The following is a 25,738-nucleotide window of genomic DNA, read 5'->3' on the forward strand; positions in this document are numbered from 1 at the left end:
AGTCTTTTGTCAATGCTTCAAATAGTCTTTTTATTAAAAAATTGTATACAAAGGCATTTACAGACATAAGTCTACCTAAGCTGAATCTTTGGCTTTATCAAATAACAAGATTAAAAATGTTTTAATCTCTAGCTCTTGAAAGAAAAAGAACAAAAATAATTTTTTATTATTTTTTCATTTTTTATAATTCCGTAAAAAAATAAAGCTATAAAAAAAGCTCAATTGCCCAGCATACCAATTCAATGTGAGACACTGTCAGTGAAAATTCAAAAAGAAATACTGTTATTTCTGTGGAAAACATGATGATTTATTGTAAAGACAATACAATTTTTTAATGACTATCAGATCTACCAGTGGAGGCCTTGCTTTAAATAAAAATGCAAATTTCTTTCTTTTCTTGACATTTGCAAAAATGAATTAAAATATGTTAAATTTTTGAGTTTTTAAATGATTTGGCACAACAGAATAGAATCAAGATTTTACAAAACTATGGAGTCGTAAATTAAATATCAGAGTTAATGTAAATTACTCAAAGAATTTTATGCAACTACAAATTTCAACAATTTTACATAAAGAAGTTTCATTAAACAAAGAAAGCTTTTTAGATTTAAAGGTGCATTTACAAAAATACAAATAATGGCTGGATTTCAAAACACTGGTTTACTTCCACTAGGTATTTAAAAATTGATATTAAAACCACCACCACCTACTTCATCTGAGTCTGCTTTGTATTTCTCAGCTCCTATGTCACAATCTAACACCAAACGCGACCAAACTCTTTTACCCTAGTTTACTTAATAAATTTTGTTATAAATTTCTTTTTTTTACTTATTTTTAATATTAATTTACCTCCCCTAAGCCATGAAGGCCACTACTCAACTCTAACTCTCAACTCTATAACTCTGCAACAGGAACCTTGACAAACAAGGTCACTACGCAGACAAACAAGTTGAGCGCGATACTACCAGGGACATGGTGTTGATCAAACTTGGACCTTTAAAATTTAGTTTAATATTTTTATTAACATAACTTTATTGAATAAGTTTTGCTATAAGAATTATTATAAATACTTAAGTAAAATTTATACTAGAAAAATAAAAAATATAGAAAAAGTATATATAACAACTTCTCACCAATAGTGCAATAATCAAATTGAGTATTTAGCAGTAATGAACTAACTTGTTTATGCCCACATAAACAACCAAAACTTCGAGAAAAAAACATTGTATCAATTCCAGAGAGGTTTGCACATGTTACAACACAATATGATACTGAACTGTTAGATAATATCAGTGAATTTGATTTCAATAAATAGCATATTGGGTTTGTTACTGAAAAACATTTTTTAATGATTTATTTTTTGTATAACAAACTAATTCCATTATAATGTTACCTAACCCATCTATAGATATAATTACTAAATTATTTATAAATATGGTTGAATATGAGTAAATGTAAATATGCATAAATTTAGTTCTACAAGTAAAGTTACCTTTAGGATTTTGTTGTTCAACTTTGTCCATCTCACATACAGTCTCAAATACTGAACCATTTGGACTAATTTGATAAATTCCAGTTTTATTAAAACCATCATTGTAATGGTCTTGGCAAGTCTTTTTTATTCCTGCTGTTATATATATATATATATATATATATATATATATATATATATATATATATATATATATATATATATATATATATATATATATATATATATATATATATATATATATATATATATATATATATACAGTGGTGGCCAAAAGTATGGAAACTTTTTTTAAATTACATTTTTTTTATTTGTATTAAATAAAACCAAAATTATTTAACCCGAGTGTACTTGCAATAGTCTACTTTATATATACTACAAGTTTGAACTTGTCTTTTCTAAGACATTTTATTACATACTAATATTTCTTATTTCGATTGGATAAAAGTATGGAAACTTGTTCAAACTTGTCACTAAACATAAACAAATCTTATTATTTAGAATTAAAACGTGTTAGAATTGACATCTTTGTTAGTTCATCATAGTTTACTTTTATATTAATCAGTATGGCACCGCGAAAATATTATTCTAGTGATATTAAAAAAATAAAAAATTGAGTGTTTTAAAAACGGTAATAAACCAATTGATATTTCTTGAAATTTTCAAGTTCCAAAAGGTACAGTTTCAAAAATTATTAAAAAATTCAAAGAAAGGGGAACTGTGGAAGTGAAAATGAAACCTGGATAAGGTTATAAAAAATACTTCTACAAAAGATCCAAGAAAGTCATCAAAGGGTATAAAAGAAGAAATCTTGGAACAGCATGGAGTTTTATTATCTGACAGGACAGTTCGTAGAAGGTTAAATAATGCGGGCTTATTTGGAAGAGTGGCTGTCAAAAAACCGTTAATTTCTAAGAAAAATAAGATGGGTAGATTATTGTTTGCAAGGGAACATTTAAAATGGTCATAAGTTTCCATACTTATGAGCGAATTTTACGTAGGGGAGAAATACTCCCGACGTAAACATTAGCCCATAAATTGACCTGCATAAAGTTTGTGGCATATTTTAGTCGAGAAAATTTGTCGTGAATAGTAAAGTTTTTGAATTCCTGGTGTTATTAAAGTAAATAAACTTATTATGAAATTAAACAACGAAATGTTTAACAAGCTTAGTGATAAATTATCATTTGTAAATGCTGCAGAAATACATCCTTATGAAGGTAGGGTTTTTAGTTTTTTAAGTTGTTATGTAATATCGAAAGTGGGAGTCCATAAAAAAGTAAATCTCCTCTTTTAAGCTTTAAAACTCATATAAAAAAAATCCTTAAATTAAGGATTTTTTCATATGAGAGTAATTATCCCCTTTTCAAAACTAAATTATTAAAAAGAACCATTTTAATGATAAAATAAACTTTTTTGGTGGTGTTTTGTGGAAGAGTAATTCTCCCCTTTTTAAAGTTTTTTTTGTAAGAGTAATATTTACTTTTGTCAAGTTTTATTTAAAAAGTAAATCTCCTCTCTTAATGATTTTTTCATATGAGAGTAATTCTCCCCTTTTTAAAGTTTTTGTTATAAGAGTAAGTTTTACTTTTGTCAAGTTTTTTTTAAACAATAAATCTCATATTTTAAGGATTTTTTTCATATGAGAGTAATTCTCCCCTTTTCAAAATAAAATAGTTAAAAGAACCCTTATGTTGATATTATGAAACTTTTTAGTGGTTTTCTGTGGTGAATTAAAAACAAAAATTACATTTTTTTTTTTTCAGCATTGCCATCAATCGATCCATTGAATAGTTTAACAGAAATTCAGTTTAAAAAACCCGGGTAAAATACTTAATTGATGTCCATAAGTAACTAAAGTATATAGAGTTAAATTAAAATTGTTGTTTTTAGTTTTATGTGTTCTGCTTGCATGATGTCATTTACAAGAAAAGATAATATGAAAAGACATGCTTTACAGGTACATAAAACCATTTTTAGAGATGATCAATCCAAAGATAAAAGAACTCCATGTCACTATCAAGACTGCGGCCAAATATTTTTTTAAAAAGTCAAACTTATTAAACACAGAGAGGAATGTCATGAAAATATATTTTTCAAAGAATCCTACAATTTTTTATCAGAATCTGAATTCTTAGCATGGAAGGAAAAGGAGGAACTTAATAGTTATGTTTTTTTCTGTAAACAAAGTGGTAGTTTTTTTCAGTAAACAAGTTATTTCATTTGTTTTTTTTTCAGTAAACAAGTTATTTCATTTGTCAAAATGATAGAAATTCTAAACCGCATCGCTCTGTTAGTGAACCAGCAAGAAAAACTAATAAAAGGTACTACAGAGGGAGTGTTAAATCAGGTGCCTTCTGCCCTGTCAGAATGACTGTCATAGTAAACAAAAATGGTGTCACTAATGTGCAGTATATCAAAACTCATAACCACAGTGTTAATATTACAAATACCATGTACCAACCTATCCCAGGTAATATTAAAAAAATTATTTCTGCTAAATTATCATTAGGTGTAACTGTAAATACGGTTTATCGTGATCTTAGGGAAAGTTTTGGAGACAGATAAAATAGAAATGATGAAGATGCTGTTTTAACTAAATCACGTCTTCTTACAAAAAAGAATATTTTTGTTATCAACAGAGCAGTAAAAAAGGGATGTCGGCTTCACCCTGGTGATAGCATTTCAACTTTTTTACTTGTTCAAAAGTTGAAGTCTGAAGATTTTAATAGCATTCTGGTTTATAAGCATGTTGTTTACAAAAAATAACTTATGTAAAATTATCACAGATTTATGCGCAATGCGGGACGCGGATACGGTTTTTTTATAATTCAATACGAGTATTTCTCCCCTACATTGGATTCCTTATAACCAGGCCTAATTTAAAAATTTTTTTTTTTGTATACGTTAATAAAAAAAAAAATGTATCATTTTATTAAAAAGTTGTATTACGACTTCAATAAACATATGCATAATATGTAGTAAGTGTTGCATTTTTTATAAACAAATAAAAAGCATTTTTGAAAAGTTTCCATACTTTTGTCCACCACTGAATATATATTTATATATATATATATATATATTCAGTGCCGGTTTTAGCATTACCAGCGCCTTGGGCGAGATTTCTACGGCGCCCCTAGCTCAATTTAACCCCATTCAAAAAAAAGGCAAAGAGTAAAATAACCAATTAGTTTCGCCCCTTTATATTCGGCGCCCTGGGCCATCGCCCAACCAGGCCCTACTCTAACGCCGCCACTGTATCTATATATATATATATATATATATATATATATATATATATATATATATATATATATATATATATATATATATATATATATATATATATATATATATATATATATATATATATATATATATATATATATATATATATATATTTTATATATATTTTATATATATTTATATATATATTTATATATGCAGAGCCAGCTTGTGAGCATTTCTTAGCGTGTGCAGAAACAAATTTCCGCCCTTAACAATGATCAAATTTTATCAGAATGACATATTTTTTTGGCAATTTTTCATTTACTGTTGATGTTAAAATATGCCGCCTGTAAGCTTTGCATACTTCGCACACGCCACCTGCTGGAACTGTATATATGTATACACACATATATACATATAAATATATATATACATATAAATATATATATATATATATATATATATATATATATATATATATATATATATATATATACACATCTATATATATATATCGTCGTTGGGCCGGTAATATCTCACTTGTGTAAAAAGCAAAATTTTACAGGAGACTGAAAAAACTATATATTTCAATGAAATGAGGTTTTAAAAGTAAGAGTAAAAAACAAATAACACACAAACTATAATATAATTTGTTAGTGATTTGTTTTTTACTCCTACTTTTAAAACCTCATTTCTTTGAAATTTTTCGTTTTTACAGTCTCCTGTAATATTTTACTCTCTACACTAGTGAGATATTACCTAGCCATCGACGATATATATATATATATATATATATATATATATATATATATATATATATATATATATATATATATATATATATATATATATATATATATATATATATATATATATATATATATATATATATATATATATAAATTCAAAAATAATCAGAACAGTGAAACAAATAGAAAATTCAGTAAATCTTTTTTCTCAAAATGTTTTTATTAAAAATAATTTAATTACCAAAAAAAATTTACTAATGCAAAATATTTTTTTACATAGAAAAACTATTAGCATTAGAGGCCTTTTAAATAATCATCGGTAGTACTGTTTTTGGTATTATTGCAAGATATTTGTATTAAAAACAAAAATTATTTAGTTTTCATATTGTTGCTATGGGTAAATATTGATTGTGAAGGATTGAATTGTAATTATAGACAGGAAATATCAATTAAATGTATCATGTTTTTGTTTGTGCAAATGCTTTTTAAATGATAACAAAATTGTCATCTCATGTGCAGAAAGTTAGCTAGCCAATTCAGATGATTGCTAACTATTCCGTATGTGAGTAATTTCATTAGTAACTTGGGATGTAAAACTGAATTGAATGCTTTCTTAAAATCAAAATAAATAACATCTGTAGGAATGCGGCGCTGAAGATTCAAAGTCCAGTCATAAAGACTTTCTAGAATATTAGAACAGGTACTACGTTTAAAAATAAAACCATGCTGCTCTTTTGTGATTAGGTTATTGAGTAAGAAATAATTTATCATTTTGTTATTAATGATTCTTTCCATCACATGGCAACAAGTAGATGTCAAGGAGACGGATCTAAAATTACGTAGGTCAACTGTTGGTCCCTTTTTGTCAATTGGAGTAACACTTGCTACTTTCCAGTCTAACGGTAAAGCACCATCTTTAAATGAGGTATCAAATAAATGGCTTAAGGGAACCGATAAACTATTGGCACAATTCTTTAGGAAAACATTGGGAATGCCATCTAGACCAGTAGATATGGTGGTTTTAAGTGCTCTCAGTGCTTTTTTGTCTGTAGAAGGAGAAAAGTTAATAGTCGACAGACAAGTTGAATGTACATTAACACGATCCATAAACTTTGGTGATAAACCATTATCGACTGTAAAAATACTTGCAAAAAAGTTATTAAAAATACTAGATATATCTACTCGATTTTGAAAAAGGGTATTTTCAGATTGATAAATGCCATTGAGTTTACTACAGGTTTTGAGTTTTCCATTAACAAAATTAAAGAAACTACCAAGGTTGTCTTTGCGTATCATATTAATTTATTTTGCTGCATGATACTTTCTAATGGAATCAGAACATTGTGCGGCAATTTATTTATATGCTGCTTTGTCATTAGGTTTACCTGTTTTTTTTTATCTTTTCCATGCGATTGCTTTGTTGTTTATCAACCTTATAACATAATGAGGATAGTGTATTTTATGTGATGATTTGTGCTCTTCATTGACTCGCACTTTAGGTACATATTCTATAATAATGTCATTTAGTGTAGTAGAAAAAGTATTCCAACAAGCTTCAATACTAAAACATGTTTGAAAGATAATACTCCAATCTATCGATTTCAGATATTTATTGATAGCTTTGTAATCTGCATTTTTTCGACTGTTAAACTAGAAATTTATCTTTATTAGATAAGCAGCTCAAATTAGGAGTGAATATGATTACATTACGATCACTAGTACCAATAGGTGGTTCAATACAGAGATTACTAATAAATAAAGAGGAAAAACTCAAAATAAGATCTAAGATGCTATTTTCACGAGTTGGTTGATTAACATGCTGAGTGAGAATATATCTGTTTATAAAATGTACAAAAGAGTTATGTATATCACTATCTGGACCATGAAGATAGCGCCAATCTATATCAGGTAAGTTAAAATCTTCTAGTATGACCACGTTTTCTTCGATAGAACATAATATAGAGAAACATTTCACACAACTTTCCATATAATCAATAGCATCTTAACCCAAACCCCCTCTGCGATTATAACCAATAATTCTGAACGACTGACCATTAAGGTTTTAATCAGCACAGACAATTTCTAACTCATGAAACTCTGGTGGTATATCAACTTTTTTAAATTGTATAAAACTGCAAAAAGACATTGCTACTCCACCACTTTTACTACTTTTGTCACAATGAAGAATACTGTAAAACCTAGAACATAATAGACTGACAGGTGAATTTTTATTTAACCAAGTTTAGATAACACAACAAATATCTCAATTGTGTAAAAAGACAAAGTGTTGGAAATCAGCAATTTTATTACATAGACTGCCCATTTAATTGTAATTGTATAAAAATCCCATTGTTATTATAATTTTATTGCTAGCAAATTTTATTACAGAGACTGTGAATGTTAGTAAGTGCCTATTTCCCACAGTAATTGGTTTTTGGATGGTTAATTTGCTCTTGGTTTTTTAAATTTATTAGTTGCCTGTCGGTTTTTTTTTTCAATCAACTTGTTCAAGTTTTTAAAGAGTAGATTATTTGGATATATATATATATATATATATATATATATATATATATATATATATATATATATATATATATATATATATATATATATATATATATTTATATATATATATATTTATATATATATATATATATATATATATATATATATTTATATATATATATATATATATATATATATATATACACACACATATATATATATATATATATATATATATATATATATATATATATATATATATATATATATATATATATATATATTTAATCCGAGTCAAAGATGCCGATCGTCACGCAAAAGCCCGCGAAAAAAAAGACGAATTGGGGACAGGTGAAAGACGAGTCAAAAACGCAAACTGTTACGCAAAAGCCCGCAAAGAAGAAGACATAATGGAGACAGACGAAAGGTGAGTCAAAGGTGCAGATCGTCACACAAAATTCCGCAAAGAAGAAGACAATGGAGACAGATAAAAGGCGAGTCAAGGACCCAGATCAACACCCAAAAGCTCGCGAAGAAGAATACGAAATTGAGGCAGATTCAAGACGAGTCAAAGATCCAAATTGTCAAGCAAAAGCCGGTGAAGAAGAAGACGAAATGGAAAAAGATTAAAGGCGAGTTAAAGACGCAGATCGTCACAATAGCTTGCGACGTCTCACCCAAGATCGGCGACGGTACAACAAGCCAGCCGATAACGAGTTTAAAAGTTGTCTTTAAAAGTGTCGATGGTTAACCTCCGGCAGAATTTTCGTCGGATCAGCACACGTTAATCCATGTGCAACCCGATGACGTACATACTGCTTCTACTAAGTGGAGAGCAAGGCTGGAACGGCAACTTGCCAGTCAGAAAAAATGACGGGACGTATGAACTACTGGATGACGATCAAGATACTGGATAAGATTATCATGATATTACCACACGTGGGTTCCAGCTAAAGCTGAAGGAACTCATTAGGGGCACCAAAGATAAAAGGTTGCTGGAGTTTTAAGCTGCCAGAATTCAAGTAACTATATTCCAAATAAGAGGACTTCCACATGCCCATATTCTTATCTAGATTTACGAAGATGACATCACTATTATTGAAGAAAAAATGGACACTACAATATGTGCCAAAATTCCAAATCCTCTTTGCCGTCCACAACTTTACCACACTGGCATGAAGCACATGATTAATGGCCCATGAAACGAAAAGCAAATTATCTCCTGGTATAAAGAATGCACTAAGAATTTCCCAAAAGATTTTGCAGGTGACAATTTACTACGCAACGATGGATATCCCCCATATCGCAGAAGAATTACTTGAACGTGCCAGCTCAAAAAAAACATAGCCAGTAATCCAATTGAGGTAGACAACAGATGGGCGGTTCCACACAATTCTTACCTTCTTTTGAAATATGATTTCCATATGAATCTGGAATACTGTTCATCCATCAAGTGCTTAAAGTACCTCTTCAAACACGTTTACAAGGGACACGATTGTGCAGGTGTCAAGGTTCACTCGGAGAATGGATCAAACGCTATCAACTGGTGTGAAGTCAAAACATTCTTAGATACCCGATATGTTTACGCACCTGACGCTGCTCATTGATTCTTCAAGTTCCTTATGTCTGATTGGACCTTTTTAATAAACAGATTACCTGTTCATCTACCAAATGGTCATAAGATTTATTATAAAAACCGGTAAAGAACAAGAGGCATTCTATGCCAATAAAATAAAATGCTAATAAAAGGCACAAAACTGATGGCATGGCTTGACCTAAATAAGAGGAATCTATAAGCAAGACAGTATCTTTATTGTAAAATTCCTGAGCACTTTACATTTGATGTTAAAGAACGAGAATGGAAACCACGAGTTTGATCATCAATAAATCAGGAGTCTGCGAATTCTGCGCTTCAATGTTAAAGATGTGCAAAGCTTTGAAGAACTCAAGACAATAAATGGGGTTCTGCATACAACATTTAAGGCTGCGGCAGTTGCAGCAAACTTTCTGGCTTACTTTCTGGCAAACTTTCATGACAGTGCTCGGCTTAGGGCTATGGAAGACGCTGCAGCCTATGAAAAGCCAGTAGAACTTCGGCATTTATTTGCCATCATTTGCCTTCACTGTCAACCATTAAATGCACTCCACCACTTTGAAACTTTTCTGCCAGATCTTTCAGACAACTACATTCACGCATGTCATGAGTCAATAGTAGCTAAAAATCTAACTTCGAAATACCTATTTGGATTTGCTAAGGGTCATGGGCAAATCAAATGAGAACTTTGGTTTACCTGTACCAGAATTTCAGAAGATCTATCAACAGCTCAAAGAAGATCCAAAAGGTAGTAGCAAAGAGGCCAAAAAAAGAGGAGAAATTATGGTCGAAAACCTTAAGGAACGACAAAAAAAAGCTTATGAGTGCGATTGCTGACGTACGTACCCATCTACGCCATTTTTCTTTGATGGACCTGGTGGTACCGGCAAAACTTTTCTTTACAATACACTTATCAACAAATTGCAAGGGTAAGGAAAGTCTGTTATCTCAGTAGCTTTAAATGCCATTGCATCGCTCTTTTTGATTGACTAAAGAACTTATCATTCGCAATTTAAGATCTGTCTATCAATCGACAAAAAAACCACGACTTTCATTGATGAAGATGATTACGAAGCAGAGAACATCAAAAATGCCAACATCATCATCTGTGATGAAATGACTATGATGACTTCTCATGCATTCAATGCCATCAAGAAACCATTGAGAAAGGTCACCAAAAAAATCAACACTCCATTCGGCGGTAGAATTCTTTTGCTAGGAGGGGACTTTCGACAGTGTTGACCAGTAGTTAAGCACGGCATTCGTGTAAATGTAGAAGAATCGATCATCAAGAAAAACATCAATTGGCCTGATATTAAACAAATTTAATCAATTGGCCTGATATTAAACATGTTTAATATCAGGCCAATTGATGTTTACAGACTGGCTAATTCAACTTGGTAATGGCATGTTGGTCAATTAACTCTCTTTTGGCAAAGATGTAGTTGAAATATCTGCCGATTTGATTATTCAAGATGAGAATTGCTCAAATACTTCTTGCTTTGGTGATCTACAAAATATCAGCCTAGAGACAAATCAAATGTTTGCCAGTTTTGCTATTCTATGCCCAAAGAATGACAACTGCCTTGAGATAAATAATTCCATCATTAATAAAATGCTAGAAAGAACTGATAGAATTCAAAAGTATGGACTCTATCGAGTCTGAAGATAATGAAGAAATTGCTAACTTTCCAACCACGTTCCTCAGTTCGCTAAGTGTGAGTTAGGTTAACCCCTAACCCTAACCACCACATCGGCTGAAACTCAAGGAGCAATAATAGTTATCCTTAAGAATATGGATTCTAGTAGAGAAGTGTTTAACAGAACATTATCAAGGGGTTGACTGAAAACATGATTCACGCAACAATTGCGACAGGAAAACACAAATATAGCAGTGATTTTCTTTCTCAAATCGATATGAGTCCAACTGAAAATGATTTACGATTTACGTTAATTCGGCGACAGTTTTCCGTTTTACCCGCCTCTGTTATGACTATCAACAAATCACAAGGGAAAACATTCGATAGAGTTAGTTTATATCTAACTGAACCCTTGTTTAGTCACGGTCAACTCTATGTTGCTCTCTCAAGACCAACTTCAAAAGCAGGAGTCAAAATACATATTAAATCCGGTTTAAATCAAGGAAAGTTAACCAAAAAAGGGGAGTCGTTGGGCGCGATTGACTCCTCTTTTTTTTCTAATTCACGTAAGTTTTATATATAAAATTGAGCAAAACTTTACGGTATATATATATACATAAGTTATGTATGTACATATACATAATGACTCGATAATAATGTTAATTACAATATTGTAACTACCATTACGTTATAACATGTCTTAAATTTAAAATTTTTTAATTTTTTGTTTTCAAATATGGGTAATACTTTACGATTTTTTCTTAACTTTTTAGCCACAAGCAAAAAGCTACATTTGTGGTCGAATGCAAGAAGCGAAATTGATTCAATTTCGACTTGAACTTTACATTGTAACCAATAGCGGCAGAGTATTTTTCAGGAGAAAACCCATACTCTGCCGCTATTGGTTACAATGTAAAGTTCAATTCGAACTTGACTCAAGTTTGCTTCTTGCATTCCACCCTTAATGTCAACTTTTTAAGAGGTTTTTAACTGTTATTTGGGTCATTCCACGCCAAGTGGTCCAGAGGTCCCCGCACTACCATCTCCGATTTAATAAAATTTTGACAGTATGTTGTTAAACATGTTTCATGAGCATTGCCAAAATTTCAGATCAAAATAATTATTATTTCGGATTTTGTGTTACTTTTTGTAAAGCTTACCCAAACTTCAATATCTTTCAGTAGCTAAAAATTAAATTTTTGGGGTCCTATTTTTTTGCAATGAAAGGGTAATGTATATTAAATACGTGGTTTCTTAGTAAACCGAAGGTGCAGATCACAAATAACTTATTACAAGTTTCATATTATGCCTACATTTTAGTCTATGGTTTGCCAAATATCGTCACAAACGCAACACTATAAATGTTCTTTATTTACTTGTAGGGTCATATCTCTAAAACTAAAGGTTTTTGAATATTACTATTTTGTCTAAAGGTTCGACATACTATCATAATGATATCGATTAAAAATTTGCTATTCTAAAAATTTCTCTGCTGAGTTATTCTGAAAGCAATATGGCAAAAAAAGTGAAAAACCCTACAATAACGTGTGTTTGAACCCCTAAAACTTGATGTGGGCAAATTTTTTTTGTTTTTTTAATTGTATTATTGGAAAGACCTTATTTCAAAATTTTAGAAACAATAAAAACTGTCTTGGAGAGATCTTTCTTATGAACGAAAAAAATCTAGCTTTTATAAGCTAAGTTACGTCTACAAAGTTTTTGATATTTTAAAAACAATATTAACTATTGCCATATAGAGTTCAATAAATCTGTTGTAAGTTTTTTTTTTTTTCCTTGGCGTAGTACCATTTTCAAAAGAATAAAATAGCTTTTCTAAATCTTGAATTTAATGGCTATATATTCTAGTTTTTATTGTCATTAATAGCTTTCTACTTAAAGTACCATTAGATTCTTTTAATTTTCTTAACATAAAATATTACCCTTTTATTGCAAAAATATAGGACCCCAAATATACGAATTTTAGCTACTGACTTAAGTTAAAGTTTGGGTAAACCTTACAAAAAGTACCACAAAATCCGAAATAATAAACATTTTGATTTGAAATTTTGGTAATCTTCATGAAACATGTTTTTTTTTTTTTTTTTTATTGTTATTCACCTCCCCAAGGCCGAGAAGGCCACTACAGATGAGGAGGCTACTTAATAGTGGTTATTACCCTCTCTCAACTCTAAAACTCCGAAACACGAACCTTGACAAACAAGGCCGCTGTGCGGAGAAACAAGTTGAGCGCGGTACTACCAGGGACGTGGTGGGGATCGAACTCGGAACCTCTCGCTTTTAAAGCGAGCGCTTTACCACTACACCACTACCGTTTAACAACATACTGACAAAATTTTAACAACATACTGACAATAATCCGAAATAATAAACATTTTGATTTGAAATTTTGGTAATCTTCATGAAACATGTTTAACAACATACTGACAAAATTTTATCAAAATCTGAGATGGTAGTGCGGGGATTATTTCGGAAATTAGACCGTTTGGCGTGGAATGACCCATTTGTATTTTTATATTTCAAGTTAAATAACTTTTCAGTATCATGAAATCTAACATATATATATATATATATATATATATATATATATATATATATATATATATATATATATATATATATATATATATATATATATATATATATATATATATATATATATATATATATATATATATATATATATATACATATATGTATATATATGTGTGTGTGTGTCTGCGTGAGTGTGATTGTTGGCTAAAAACAGTTGTTTATTTAGAGCTTCTTAAGATTACATCGAGTAGAAATTGTCTGTTGATTTATATCTTATAATTTTATAATTATAAGATATAAAAGGATGTCGATGAAACACAGAGACTCTCAGATGACCTGATGGTCATCTGAGAGTCTCTGCGTTTTTATTTTACAAATTTAAATACTTAAATATGTTTCTTTTTTTTATTTTTGTTTTGCAAATTTTTTAACTATTTCATAACATTTATTATTGTAAAATTTAACTTCATTTTGTTAGTGCTATACCGTTTGTGCAGTTACATATATACGGGCGTCGATTTCTCCCAGCACAAGATGGATGGCATTTGCATTCTCCACACGGATTTAGCGTTAAACTGCAGCTAAGAGAACAGTTAGGCTAGAAAAAAAATTGTTGTAGTAAATATCAAATGAAATATTCCTTTAGGCACTAAAGACCTTTCAAATAATCATCCGTAATTTTTGAAAGCTCTCTACTGCTTAAATTATTAAAAGTATAGTTATAAACATTTTTAATACCTATATCTATATCTATTTTTATTATAATACGTAAAATTAAAGAATATTTTTTAATAACAAGTAGATTCTGGCTTTTTAATTGATCATTATTTCACAAAATTTTGTACGGTTAAATTGTTGTTATAATATTAAAAATTTTAGTGTTTAATCGAGAAAATTACAAGCTAACCGGGCATGAAATCAAATAAGAAATTATTTGATGTCTTTGGAACATATGATGGGACTTCAGGTGCTCCTGTGTGGAAACAATGAACAAAAGTGACTGCTAAAATGCATAACTTAAAGCTGGAACTAGTTTAATTGATTTATTACGCTTTAAACAAGATGCAAATAATTTAAATGAGCGCTACAGGCAGCTTTATTTATGAATGCTTACAATGCTAATGAACTTTTCACAAAAAAAAACTATATGACGGAGAGAAAATGATATATTTTTGGCTAATTTGAAACGATTGGCTTATCTTGTTATATTGTCAGAAGGATCAGTGCGTTTGACGTTTGTCGTGGGATTACCTGAGGCTTTATTGTCAATATTTCAATCTGTGATAAACTCAATCTTTATCATTCTACCCAATGTTAGAACTGCTTTAAAACAGCATTAAAAACGATTACAGATTTTCAGCTTCATTCATCAAGAATTATTTATACGCAAAGAACTAATCTCCAAGGAAAATATTTTTGGTGTTTCCAATGTGATGACTTTGTATATGGCTTTGAGATGGTTAGAGACCGGCACTGATATTTTACCGGGGCCGAGTTTGATAAACCATAGCCGGGGCCGGGGTAATGGTTAAGGCTGTCTAAATCTTGAAGAACCATGGCCTTTTTTAACGCAGACATGACAACCTATTTTCCGTAATATCAGCGAAGGCCAACTTTTTTACGTTTAAAATAATTTTTAATGTTTGCTTTTGTAAACTAACTTCAGAAACAAGTAAAGAGCTTTGTTAAGACAAAACATTTTGATTAAAATTTGCGAGCAAATATTGTTAGAATTATTTTTACGTTTGGAAATAAATTAATTACAATGAAGATTTAAAATCTTTACTGATTTTATATAAAAATGACAAAATGTCACTTTTTTAACAATACGTTTATTTTATCTATTTTTTTAAATAAAAACAAACAAATATAATAACTTAAAAAAAACTTTTTTAAGTTAATATATTTTGACTTTTACGATTTAAAGTAATTCATTTTGAAATTGAAAGTTTTGCTCGTTTTATCAAACATTCATTCCCAAGTGTTAATTAATCTTCTCTTGCACAGAAATGGTGAAACCTTATTTACAAGTGTCACTTCAAATATAAAAAAACAATAAATAACAAAGTAAACTAAATTGTCAGAAGGTTCTCTTAGTATCAATACATAGAGAACCTTTGACAAACAGGGGAATTCCCCTGTTCAAAGAACTAATTGAAGCTCTATATTTTGGAAACATACCAAAGGTATCTATTTCCTCTAAAATTGAATGTAATTCTGGAAGTTTAGAAGCAAAAAGCCTGCAATATATAAAAGTCTATGTTTGCATTTATTTAACAACTGATCCTCACAATTTTCACATGTTGACAAATTAAATTCTTTATCAAGTTTACACTTATCACAGTAGTGGAGAGCAGGAAGAAATGTTATAGGATCTGCTTGCTCGTACAGCAACTTTCTAGTTTTATCAATTTTAAATTTTTGAATAACACTTTTCATAAAAAGTTGGACCACCAAAAAGACAAAGTCACATTAGTGCCAAAACTTTTTTTGCTTTTTCTTAGACATTTTTCGCTTCACCATACCTATTATGATTTATTCTAAATAATTGAGAGTTCTACAATTGTTTAAAATTTTTAACATTATCTTTTATTTTTGATTTATAATTTGATAAGCAACCTTAAACGCAAAATTTATTAGGCATTTTACGAGTTTAACTGTATTAGTTTAATCAAACAACTAAAATCCTCATTGAATTGATCCTTGAAATCGCAAATTTTTCTAACGGTTTGAAATAACTTTTTTGAAAAAAAAAAAGGGAAAATTAAAAATCAATAAATTAAACGAAAAACAAAATCAACAAAAAAGAAAAATTTAAAAAAAAGAAAAGAAAACGAAAAAAATATAAATCTGAAAGAAATAAGTAAAGAAGGAATAAAAATAAAAGTAAAAAAAATAGTTAATGAATGAAATAATTTAAAAGAATGGAGAAAAAATAAAAAATATTTAAACATCGAGAAAAGGCATCGAATAATAATAAGCCAACTTTTTTATTTTTTCGCATTTTCTTAGTATTATTTATTTTTGATTGATTTTTAGCTTAATGGAGTTATGCTGTAATGCATAACTACATTAGCTAAAAATGTAATTTTTTAAAATGAGGTTAAATGCAGCTGAACGAGAATCTTTTCGAAAGCGACTAAAAATGTTTTTTGAAATAAACCTAGTATAAAAAAAAAATCGTAAATCATTTTGAGAAGGAAGGATTTGCTCGAAGTACAATATATGATAACCTAAAAAGACTTGAAACTGTTCAATCGTTTTCTGATAAAAAGCACCCTGGTCGTCCGACATCCTGGACTAGAGAAAAAAAAGCCGAATTAACAAGACTTGTCAACAATCAAAAAGGAGTCAGTCAGAGTAAAATAGGTATTAAATTCGGTGTAAATCAATCGACAATTGGTCGTCAGTTAAAAAAAATGAATATTAAATATAGAAAACGTGAAACGACTCCGAAATACACTATAGAACAACAAATAAAGGCAAAGAAAAGAAGCAGGAAACTAGTTAACCAACTCTATAACACAAAATCGCTTCTAGTCATCGATGACGATAAATACTTTTGTTTTGCAGGGGACAACATGCCTGGAAATTCTACATAATACACAAACAACAAAAATACATGCTCAGAAAGTGTTCGTTTTATAGAAAAAGTGAAATTTCCAAAAAAAATATTAATGTGGATAGCCATATCTGACCGTGGTATGTCCGAGCCATTGTTTTGCACTTCCAAGGCTGTAGCGATCAATTCATCAATCTATATTAATGAATGTTTAGAAAAACAACTTCTTCCATTTATTCAAAAGAATTATGGAGACTTTAACTATTTATTTTGGCCATATTTAGCAAGTTTTCATTATTCTAAAGATTCTCTAAATTGGATGGACCAATATGTCTATTACGTTGATAAAGAATCCAATCCCCCAAATGTGCCTCAAGCTTGACCAATTAAAAATTTTGGGGGACATTTGGCACAGAAGGTTTACGAGGGAGATTTGCAAGCTTCAACAGAGCAAGTTTTGATTGATCGCATTCAACTAAAATTACAAGAAATTGATTTAAACTTTTTACAGTCGCATATGAAAGGCGTCAGAGCAAAATTGAGATCAATTGCAGATGGTGGTGTTTTTTCATATAAAAAATAATTTATTTTTATCAAAAGATAAATGCTTTATTTAAAAAAAATATAATAGTAGTTTGTTTTTTTTTATTTATAAATAAGTTAATGACGTTTTTATTTTGTCCGATAACTTCCGCATCACCCGTTATTATTATAACTATTTTTAAAACAACATGTTACTATTGTTATTATTATTGTTATTATCATTAATGTTATTGTTTTTATTAAAATAATTAATTATAGATAAATTATTCTTTAAAGTTTTTACTTGAGATTAGTATTTCAATACTATTTGTAAATATCGATGGATATTTTTTTTTTAGAATATATGATTGATTGAAACTATACTTCTCCGTTGAAAAAGTCGGCTAATTTTACGGAAAATGAGCAGTCGCGGTCTGTTTAAAAAGGCCTTGTAACAAACCCTATAAATGAAATAACTATTTCATCTTGGTTATACAGTATCGGACAAAACGAGTGCAACCAAATAATGCTAATTTAGTTTCTTTATATAAAAGTGCTGCATTTTTTCAATTTAGAGAAATAACTATGTAACTGTTTAGAGACAAAGTTCTTCAAGTTTTATTCATCATTAAAATCATTATTTGTACACGAAAATTAATAAATTAATCAAAAGTATTAAAAAAAGTTGATTTCCTTCTGGACAAAACAAGTGCAACTCAACAAATTATTGACCAAACTGTATTTCGCTATCAATATTTCGTGGCGAATCCTTTGTTGTCGATCACAGCCTTACATCTTCGAGGCATAGATTCGATCAGGTGATCAATGAAACTTTGTGGAATCGCTGCCCAGCCCTTTTGGATTTGTTCACACAGTTGATCCTTATTACGAACACCTTCACGATTAATTCTGCGGTTGACGATCTCCCACAGGTTCTCAATAGGGTTGAGATCCAGAGATTGAGGTGGCCAATCCATCACCAATAGGGATTGTCTTAAAACCACTGCTTGACTACTTTTGCAGTGTGTTTCGGGTTGTTGTCTTGCTAAAAACCCATTTTAATGGCATATTTCATTCAGCATGAGGTAACATAATATCTTTCAGAATATTTTTATACATGAAACGGTCCATTATTCCATCGTTTCGATGTATTGGATATAGACCGTTAGCAGAAAAACACTCCCAGACCATTACATTGCCTCCACCATGCTTCACGGTCTTATGGCAGTAACGTAAATGGAGGCATTTTCCGGCCGGTCGACGTACACGGCAAATGTCATCGCTCCCAATGACGGTAAACTTCGATTCATCACTGAACAGGACAGTTCGCCATTTCTGCACATTCCAGTCAATATGAGATGTAGCAAACGGGAGTCTTTTCTTCTTGTTTTTTAGTGATATCAGTGGTTTCTTTGCAGGGCGTCGAGAAAACAATCCGGCTTCAACAGCACGTCGTCTGATACTGATGTTCGGTCCGATACTGGCAGCTCTAATTGCTTTTGTATCTCGACTGATGATATCCAGGGATCCTTCTTGACGGATCTGACGATCATAGAATCCTCTCTAAAAGTGGTGGAACGAGACTTTCTACCTTTGTTATCTGCTGCCAGTTTCCCCGTAGAACGATATTTTTCACAAACCAAAAAAGTTGCACTTGTTTTGTCCGCTGCAAAATGTCACCTGTCAGTTGATTGCTCATGTCAATCATAGCATGACTCCAGACTCCTGAACTGTTTGCTGAGGTAGTATAGTTCGTTTCGTTTTTAAGACATGTAAAATTAGGAACATTATTTAGCATTGTTTGGTGTTGGTTGCAAATGTTTTGTCCAATACTGTACGTATATATATATATATATATATATATATATATATATATATATATATATATATATATATATATATATATATATATATATATGTATATATATATATATATGTATATATATATATATATATATATATATATATATGTATAAATGGCCAGGTTAATGTATGTATACATGGCCAGGTTTCTTAGTCTTCTAACATTTTTGGCCAGGAGGCCAAAAAGCTAAAAAGAACCTAAAAGATATCATATCTGCAATTGCAGATATGATATCTTTTAGGTCAATGAAATCTAATACCCGGCTTTCTACTTGAACAATAGAAAGACTTAAAAGACGTTCCTGAAAAAATGCTCCAAAATGAATGCATTTGTTCATTAAGTGAAAGTTTAGATCAGTAGGATATCAGTTTACAAGCTTTTGCGAATTGCAAGTTATCTCCAAGATATCCATGCTGCAGAGACTCGCAAGAAAACCAAACGACAGTTCAATCCAGAATAAGGTTTCTTCCTTTTATCTAGGTAACCCTAGTTTGTACGTGATCTCATTAACTTAAAGTTGCTGCACGTATTGCACCAGAGAGCTGTACAAATTTTCAACCATACCTAAATCAAGCTTTACAAACTGTAGCTTCTTGTTAACTTTGTTAATTCTTTTCATGATTATGTTCCAAATGGTTATTAAAATAGCTGTATAAAGTTGTTCCATTTTGGTCAAGTGTCTGAAGGGGTCTGCTCTTGGTTTTGTTTTCTTATCGTCGTAAAGATTAAGAAGAGCATATATAGAAAATATTTGTTAATAAAGTATGCACAGTCACAAATAAAATATGTTTTATTTTGATTTTTAAAATGATTCTTAATCACCTTGTAAATAAAATAAATCTTTCCAATGGCTAAACAAGCATCAATATGAGCTGACCAACAAGTTTGTGAGAGAGTCTAGAGAACCTTAATAAGTATTCCAGCAAGGAGCAATGACTTTAAGATGCAATGATGCAAGGAACTTTTACTTTAAGACATTGATGCATTGATGTAGAAAAAATGTTATACATTTCTTGAAGAAAATTAAAAAAAATTAACTGTAGCGTGGAATCCGCGGCACTCACTCGTACGAGCGTACGAGGTTCAAATAGTGAGCAGCACATGGAATGCATTTGGCAAAAACGTTGATCTCTTTAATTCTTGCTTGTAAGCTAAAGTAAAATCCAGATATTTTACTGGCATTGTTGCATAACTGGCCACGGCAATTTTAATTGTTGATCGCATGCTATTCTTACTTTTTTTAAAACAATTTTAGGCATGAAAACTGCAAAATGATTATGCATATAAAAGAATGCTTATAACCGCTCAACTGGTTTTTCGTTTTATACACATTGAGAGTAGAATCAACAATGATTAAGGAGTTTTTCGCAAATTTGATTTCGCTAACGAAGAAATTATGTTTGGAGTAAGGGGTTATCCATAAATGATGTTAGTGTTTTTTCTCAATTTTTCGACTCCTCCTCCCCCTTTGTCAAACTCTGTCAATTTTTGGCCAAACCCCCGTTATATATGATGTCAGTTTTTGTGTACACCCCCCTTAAAAAATAATAAAAATGCTTAAAAACCATTGATTTATTTTCTGACTAAATTATACATTTATATAATAGTAGATCTCATCAAATTATATTATATAATAGTCGATATCTCATTAAATAATCTACTAAGCCATTTGTATTATATATCTTTAATATATTCTTCCCATGGGTTGTTGAAGTAGTCATCGATTGAAAAAATAGGTAGTGAATGCTCTCCGCGCTCTAAAAGGATATTGTATTCTTGAGGTACAATCAAATTTGTTGCGTCAACTTCATTTTCATCTAACCATTCAGCAGTTTCCGAACTCTTCTGCAAGGCGATGACTGCCAAATATTCTGTCTGACGCTTGACAGCAATACGAACAGGTTGGACCCTTTTGATTAGAGGAAGTGTTATAGCAGAAAAATGGATAGAAGGGTGCTTTTTCAACATAGCTTGAGAGGCAAAGTAGATATTGCACTTTTTCCAGATTCTATCAGCTAGGCTAGACTGAATTGATGGACAAAACGCATCATACGGCAAAATTAGAAATCCTTTGGCAGCACGAGGAAGAATACTTTCAATTTTAGATGCGATGACCATAAAGACGGATGATGGAAACAATTCTTTTGCTCCTTCTGAGACATCTAATGCTTTGAGCCCGTCTCTTGTTTGGTTGACAGGGACAGGTGGCGGAAGAAATCTTGCTCTAATTAGAGTAAAGTAAGAGCTTCTAATAGTACGACATCAAGAACGATTTTCACATTTCACAATTTGAGTAAAATATATACTTGTACGAAGATGATTGGCAATCCAACGTTGATCTTGTAACAAAAGGCTCCTTGACTCTAGTTCTGATTTGTCTGGATCAATATACTCTGCAATGGTTGGATAACCGTCAATTTGTAGATCAGACCAAATATCAGCCAAAGCCTGTCCAGCAAAACCAAAGTTCTGTTTTTCTAAATTTTCATCCATTGTTCTGCCTGAACCAAAAAGATATGTTGGTTATTATAGGTTAAAAATTATATCAATATTTTTACAAATTAACTTTTGTCAATGTAATTACATTGAGATTCAAGATGAGTTACGTAATGGTCGTGCGGAAGAATCACCCTAGATAATTCTTTACTTAGAGATGCCATTCGTCGCTCAGCTCTGTTGAATGCACTGCGACCTGGAGCGTTCGTCATGATGAAAAGAGCGTCAAGGTTATTATTTAAGAAACGGTGATTCCCGATTTCAATTACGTTCTGGTATCTGGGATTTTCGTCAAGTTCTCCATCGACACTAAACACAACGATAGGCTTAACCATATTAGCTTGAGGATCTCTGATAATAGAGTCGAATTCTTTGATATCCAGGAGCCGCTGAAAGTCTAATCCATGAGCGAATGCGGTCGATGATGCGCGTTTTCCTAATCGAACAGCAATTTAAGTAGATCCAGAATAAGTAACACCATCTGTTTTACCGAGGCCATCTTTTTGATCGTAATTCCAGCGTATACAGATGGTATAAGCTTGTGTTTAGCAGCCACGACCCATTTGTGGTCCGGGAGAGTTACCCGGTACTCCAAATGCATCAACAACGGCGCCTGTTTTTTGGCTGCTGTGATTCCGATTGGCACTCTTGTCGTCTTGGCTAATGAAACACACTTCATCTGGCCCTAAAATAGAACAACTTCTACCACATATTTTATAGTTGAACTGCAAAAGAGTCCGTCAACATTTTTTAAATGAGATTCATTCTGAGGACTGATCAATCTAACAGGGACTGTTTTGTCGTGCCTTTTGCCTTCTAATGTTTCGTAACTTCTTGGAAGTAGACGAGTATAGAAGGCGCTCTTGCTGATTGCAAATTTAATTTTGTTCATCTCGGATGTCAATTCGTCGAGAGTTTTAATGCTATAAATAATAAAGAAATATATTTAGATATAATTAACTTTTTTACAGAAAACGGGATTTATTTCGAAAATTATAATCAAATCAAATCTTGAAATTAGTTGTTAACATTTCAAGTATATTTACAATAGTGCAAGTACTAATTAAGAGTAAAATTCTAACAAATAAAATATTAACAAACATAGCTAAGCTATCATTACCCAAAGAACCGTCTGACCGATGCCTTTCATCAGCGGACGAACTATGGAGAGCAATATCCATAATCGCCTTCAAAAGAAGAGGTTGATCTACTTCTAATGACGGTCGACTAGGTTTATTTCTGATTTTTAGTTGTTCTTTGACTTCTGGATGCTCCAAGCAGATTTCCTCCATTCTAGCTTTTTTCAGTTCTCTAGTTTTCTTCTGTTGAGCTTGATCATACTTTTTTTTTGGCGAGTTCTTTACATAGATGAGCTAGTTTCTTCTTTTTCTTTTTCAAAACATCCTCTTCAGCTTCAGCAATAAATCCACTTCTCTTTCTAGTCTTCAGTCCAGCAACTTCACAATTTTAAGCTGTAATCTCAAAATTGAGTCAATCTTGAGCCACTGTTCTTGCATTTTTTTAATTTTTCGTGGTCAACAAACTCAAAGTTAATGCACTTTGTTGATCATCAATAACAGATCCTCATTGTGGGCTCAACAAACTGTGAGGAACACTTGTCAAATTCAAGTGGAGTATACGTGGGGCAGGCTGTTTTGTAGTATTGGCCCAAAATGATAATTCCTTGCTCGTTAACTTCATTGTCTTTTCATTAAATAAATTGACTATATACGTTACCCTTGATTCAGGGTCCTTATGCATCAGTTTCTCTTCTTTTAATGAATTCCATATACTATGGACTTCTTTCTGTATATTAGCCTTTTTTTATCGGGATGAGCATTTCCATTCAAGACCATCAATAAGTTAAGTAATGCGGTTTCATCCATATTTTAATATTGATTTATTAGTATTGTTTACATCACAATCAGAATAATGATTTTGCTCATCGTTAGCGCAAGTTTTTTAATCGAGTTTCTTCAACCCGCTAGGGAGAAATTAGCGTTTCAAATTTTCAATAGACTTTATGTGTTTGCATTGCATCACGTTTTACAATCGACTAGAGATCAATTAGAGTTTCGTATTTGAAATAACCATTTAATTTAAATTTAATTTAAAAAATTAGTAAATTTATTAAATAAAAATTTTTTTATCTATTTATTAAAATTTATTATTAAAAATTTTTTTTAGTAAAAAATATTTTTATTTATTTTTTAAAAATTTATTTAATAAAAAATTGACAAATTTAAATTTAATTTAAAAAAATGACAAATTTATGAGTTTACTTTTATGAGTTTACTTTGAACCACATTTTATAATCCGCTTGGGAGCGAATAACGATTGTGAACTTTATATACAAAGACTTAATATTTTTAACATAACTTGATTCGCAGTCAAATGGTAATATATTAATAAAACGATAGTAATTTTTATTTTACGTTAGTAGTTGTTATCTATTTAATGTCTCTGGAAAACTTATTATATTAATTTATAATATTATGTTATAAATAATTTAATAAAATATAATATCAAATTCCCCCACATTTAATATTAATTTCCCCTCAAACAAAACATCATTTCTATACCATTTAGTTGATGTAAATACCGTTAAAATATGCTCATTAAAACTAAAAGTATAATTTAAATCGACATCATTTTGGCCTCAACACCCATTGTCAATTAGTGTCAAACTTTCTGACATCATTTATGGATGACCCTTAAATAAAGAAAATTCTACTATAACATGTTCTATAACAAATTCTACTATAACATTCTAATATAACATTAAGGATGATCATATTACTTTTAAATTCCATAACCTCAGCGAATATTATAGTGTATAAGTTCTTTGCAAATTTCTTTAGATAACAACAAACTACAACCATTTCCTTTTTTTCCATGAGTTATAAAGTGTTGGTTGAGGAAAGGATCAAGTTTTACTATTAGCTCAATACATCCGATAAAGTTTCTGTTGCGTATCGATTCTAGTTTTTCGTCTATTCAGCAGAATGATAATCCTCTGAGAATGAACAACAAATAAAATTTCTAATTATTTTAAATTTTGTTTTTCACCATTACATTCCCAAATTTTTTTTAAGTTTCTTATTTCACCATTATCTTCGAACTCGAAATGTTCTTTCAAGTCGTTAAAAAATTAAAACGTACTGTTTGCAATACGTCCTATGCGCTGTTTTTGCAAAGATTAAAAATGTCTGGGACATGATAGGAAGTTAAGGATAGAAGTCGATAATAATTTTTCTTTTAACTTATATATCTCTTAAAAATTCACTTAGATGCTATGGCCCCTTGAACTCCGTGGCTTCCCGGCACGTCTTAAGTGTGTCCGTTTGTTAAACCAGTTTTTTTTATATATATTTTTTCCGAGTATACATATATATGTATGCTTATATATATATATATATATATATATATATATATATATATAATATATATATATATATATATATATATATATATATATATATATATATATATATATATATATATATATATATATATATATATATATGTATGTA

General features: G+C 30.4%; 1 protein-coding gene across 3 annotated transcripts in view; it reads right to left on the minus strand.

Moving 5' to 3' along the window:
• LOC136079791 (uncharacterized) overlaps positions 1 to 25,738 on the minus strand; it is a 79,874-nt gene that overhangs the window by 50,130 nt on the left and 4,006 nt on the right. For 2 of the 3 annotated variants that reach the window (XM_065796201.1, XM_065796203.1), the window contains exons 2-4: positions 14,248 to 14,359; positions 1,493 to 1,627; positions 1,134 to 1,331 (exon numbers count right to left, since the gene is read on the minus strand). In XM_065796201.1, the coding sequence (XP_065652273.1) occupies positions 1,134 to 1,331; positions 1,493 to 1,627; positions 14,248 to 14,359 (445 nt within the window). The remainder of the gene's footprint in view (positions 1 to 1,133; positions 1,332 to 1,492; positions 1,628 to 14,247; positions 14,360 to 25,738) is intronic. The other variant, XM_065796202.1, reaches the window with a different exon arrangement.

The sequence above is a fragment of the Hydra vulgaris genome, chromosome 04, assembly GCF_038396675.1.
Source record: "Hydra vulgaris chromosome 04, alternate assembly HydraT2T_AEP".
NCBI classification, from domain to species: Eukaryota; Metazoa; Cnidaria; class Hydrozoa; order Anthoathecata; family Hydridae; genus Hydra; species Hydra vulgaris.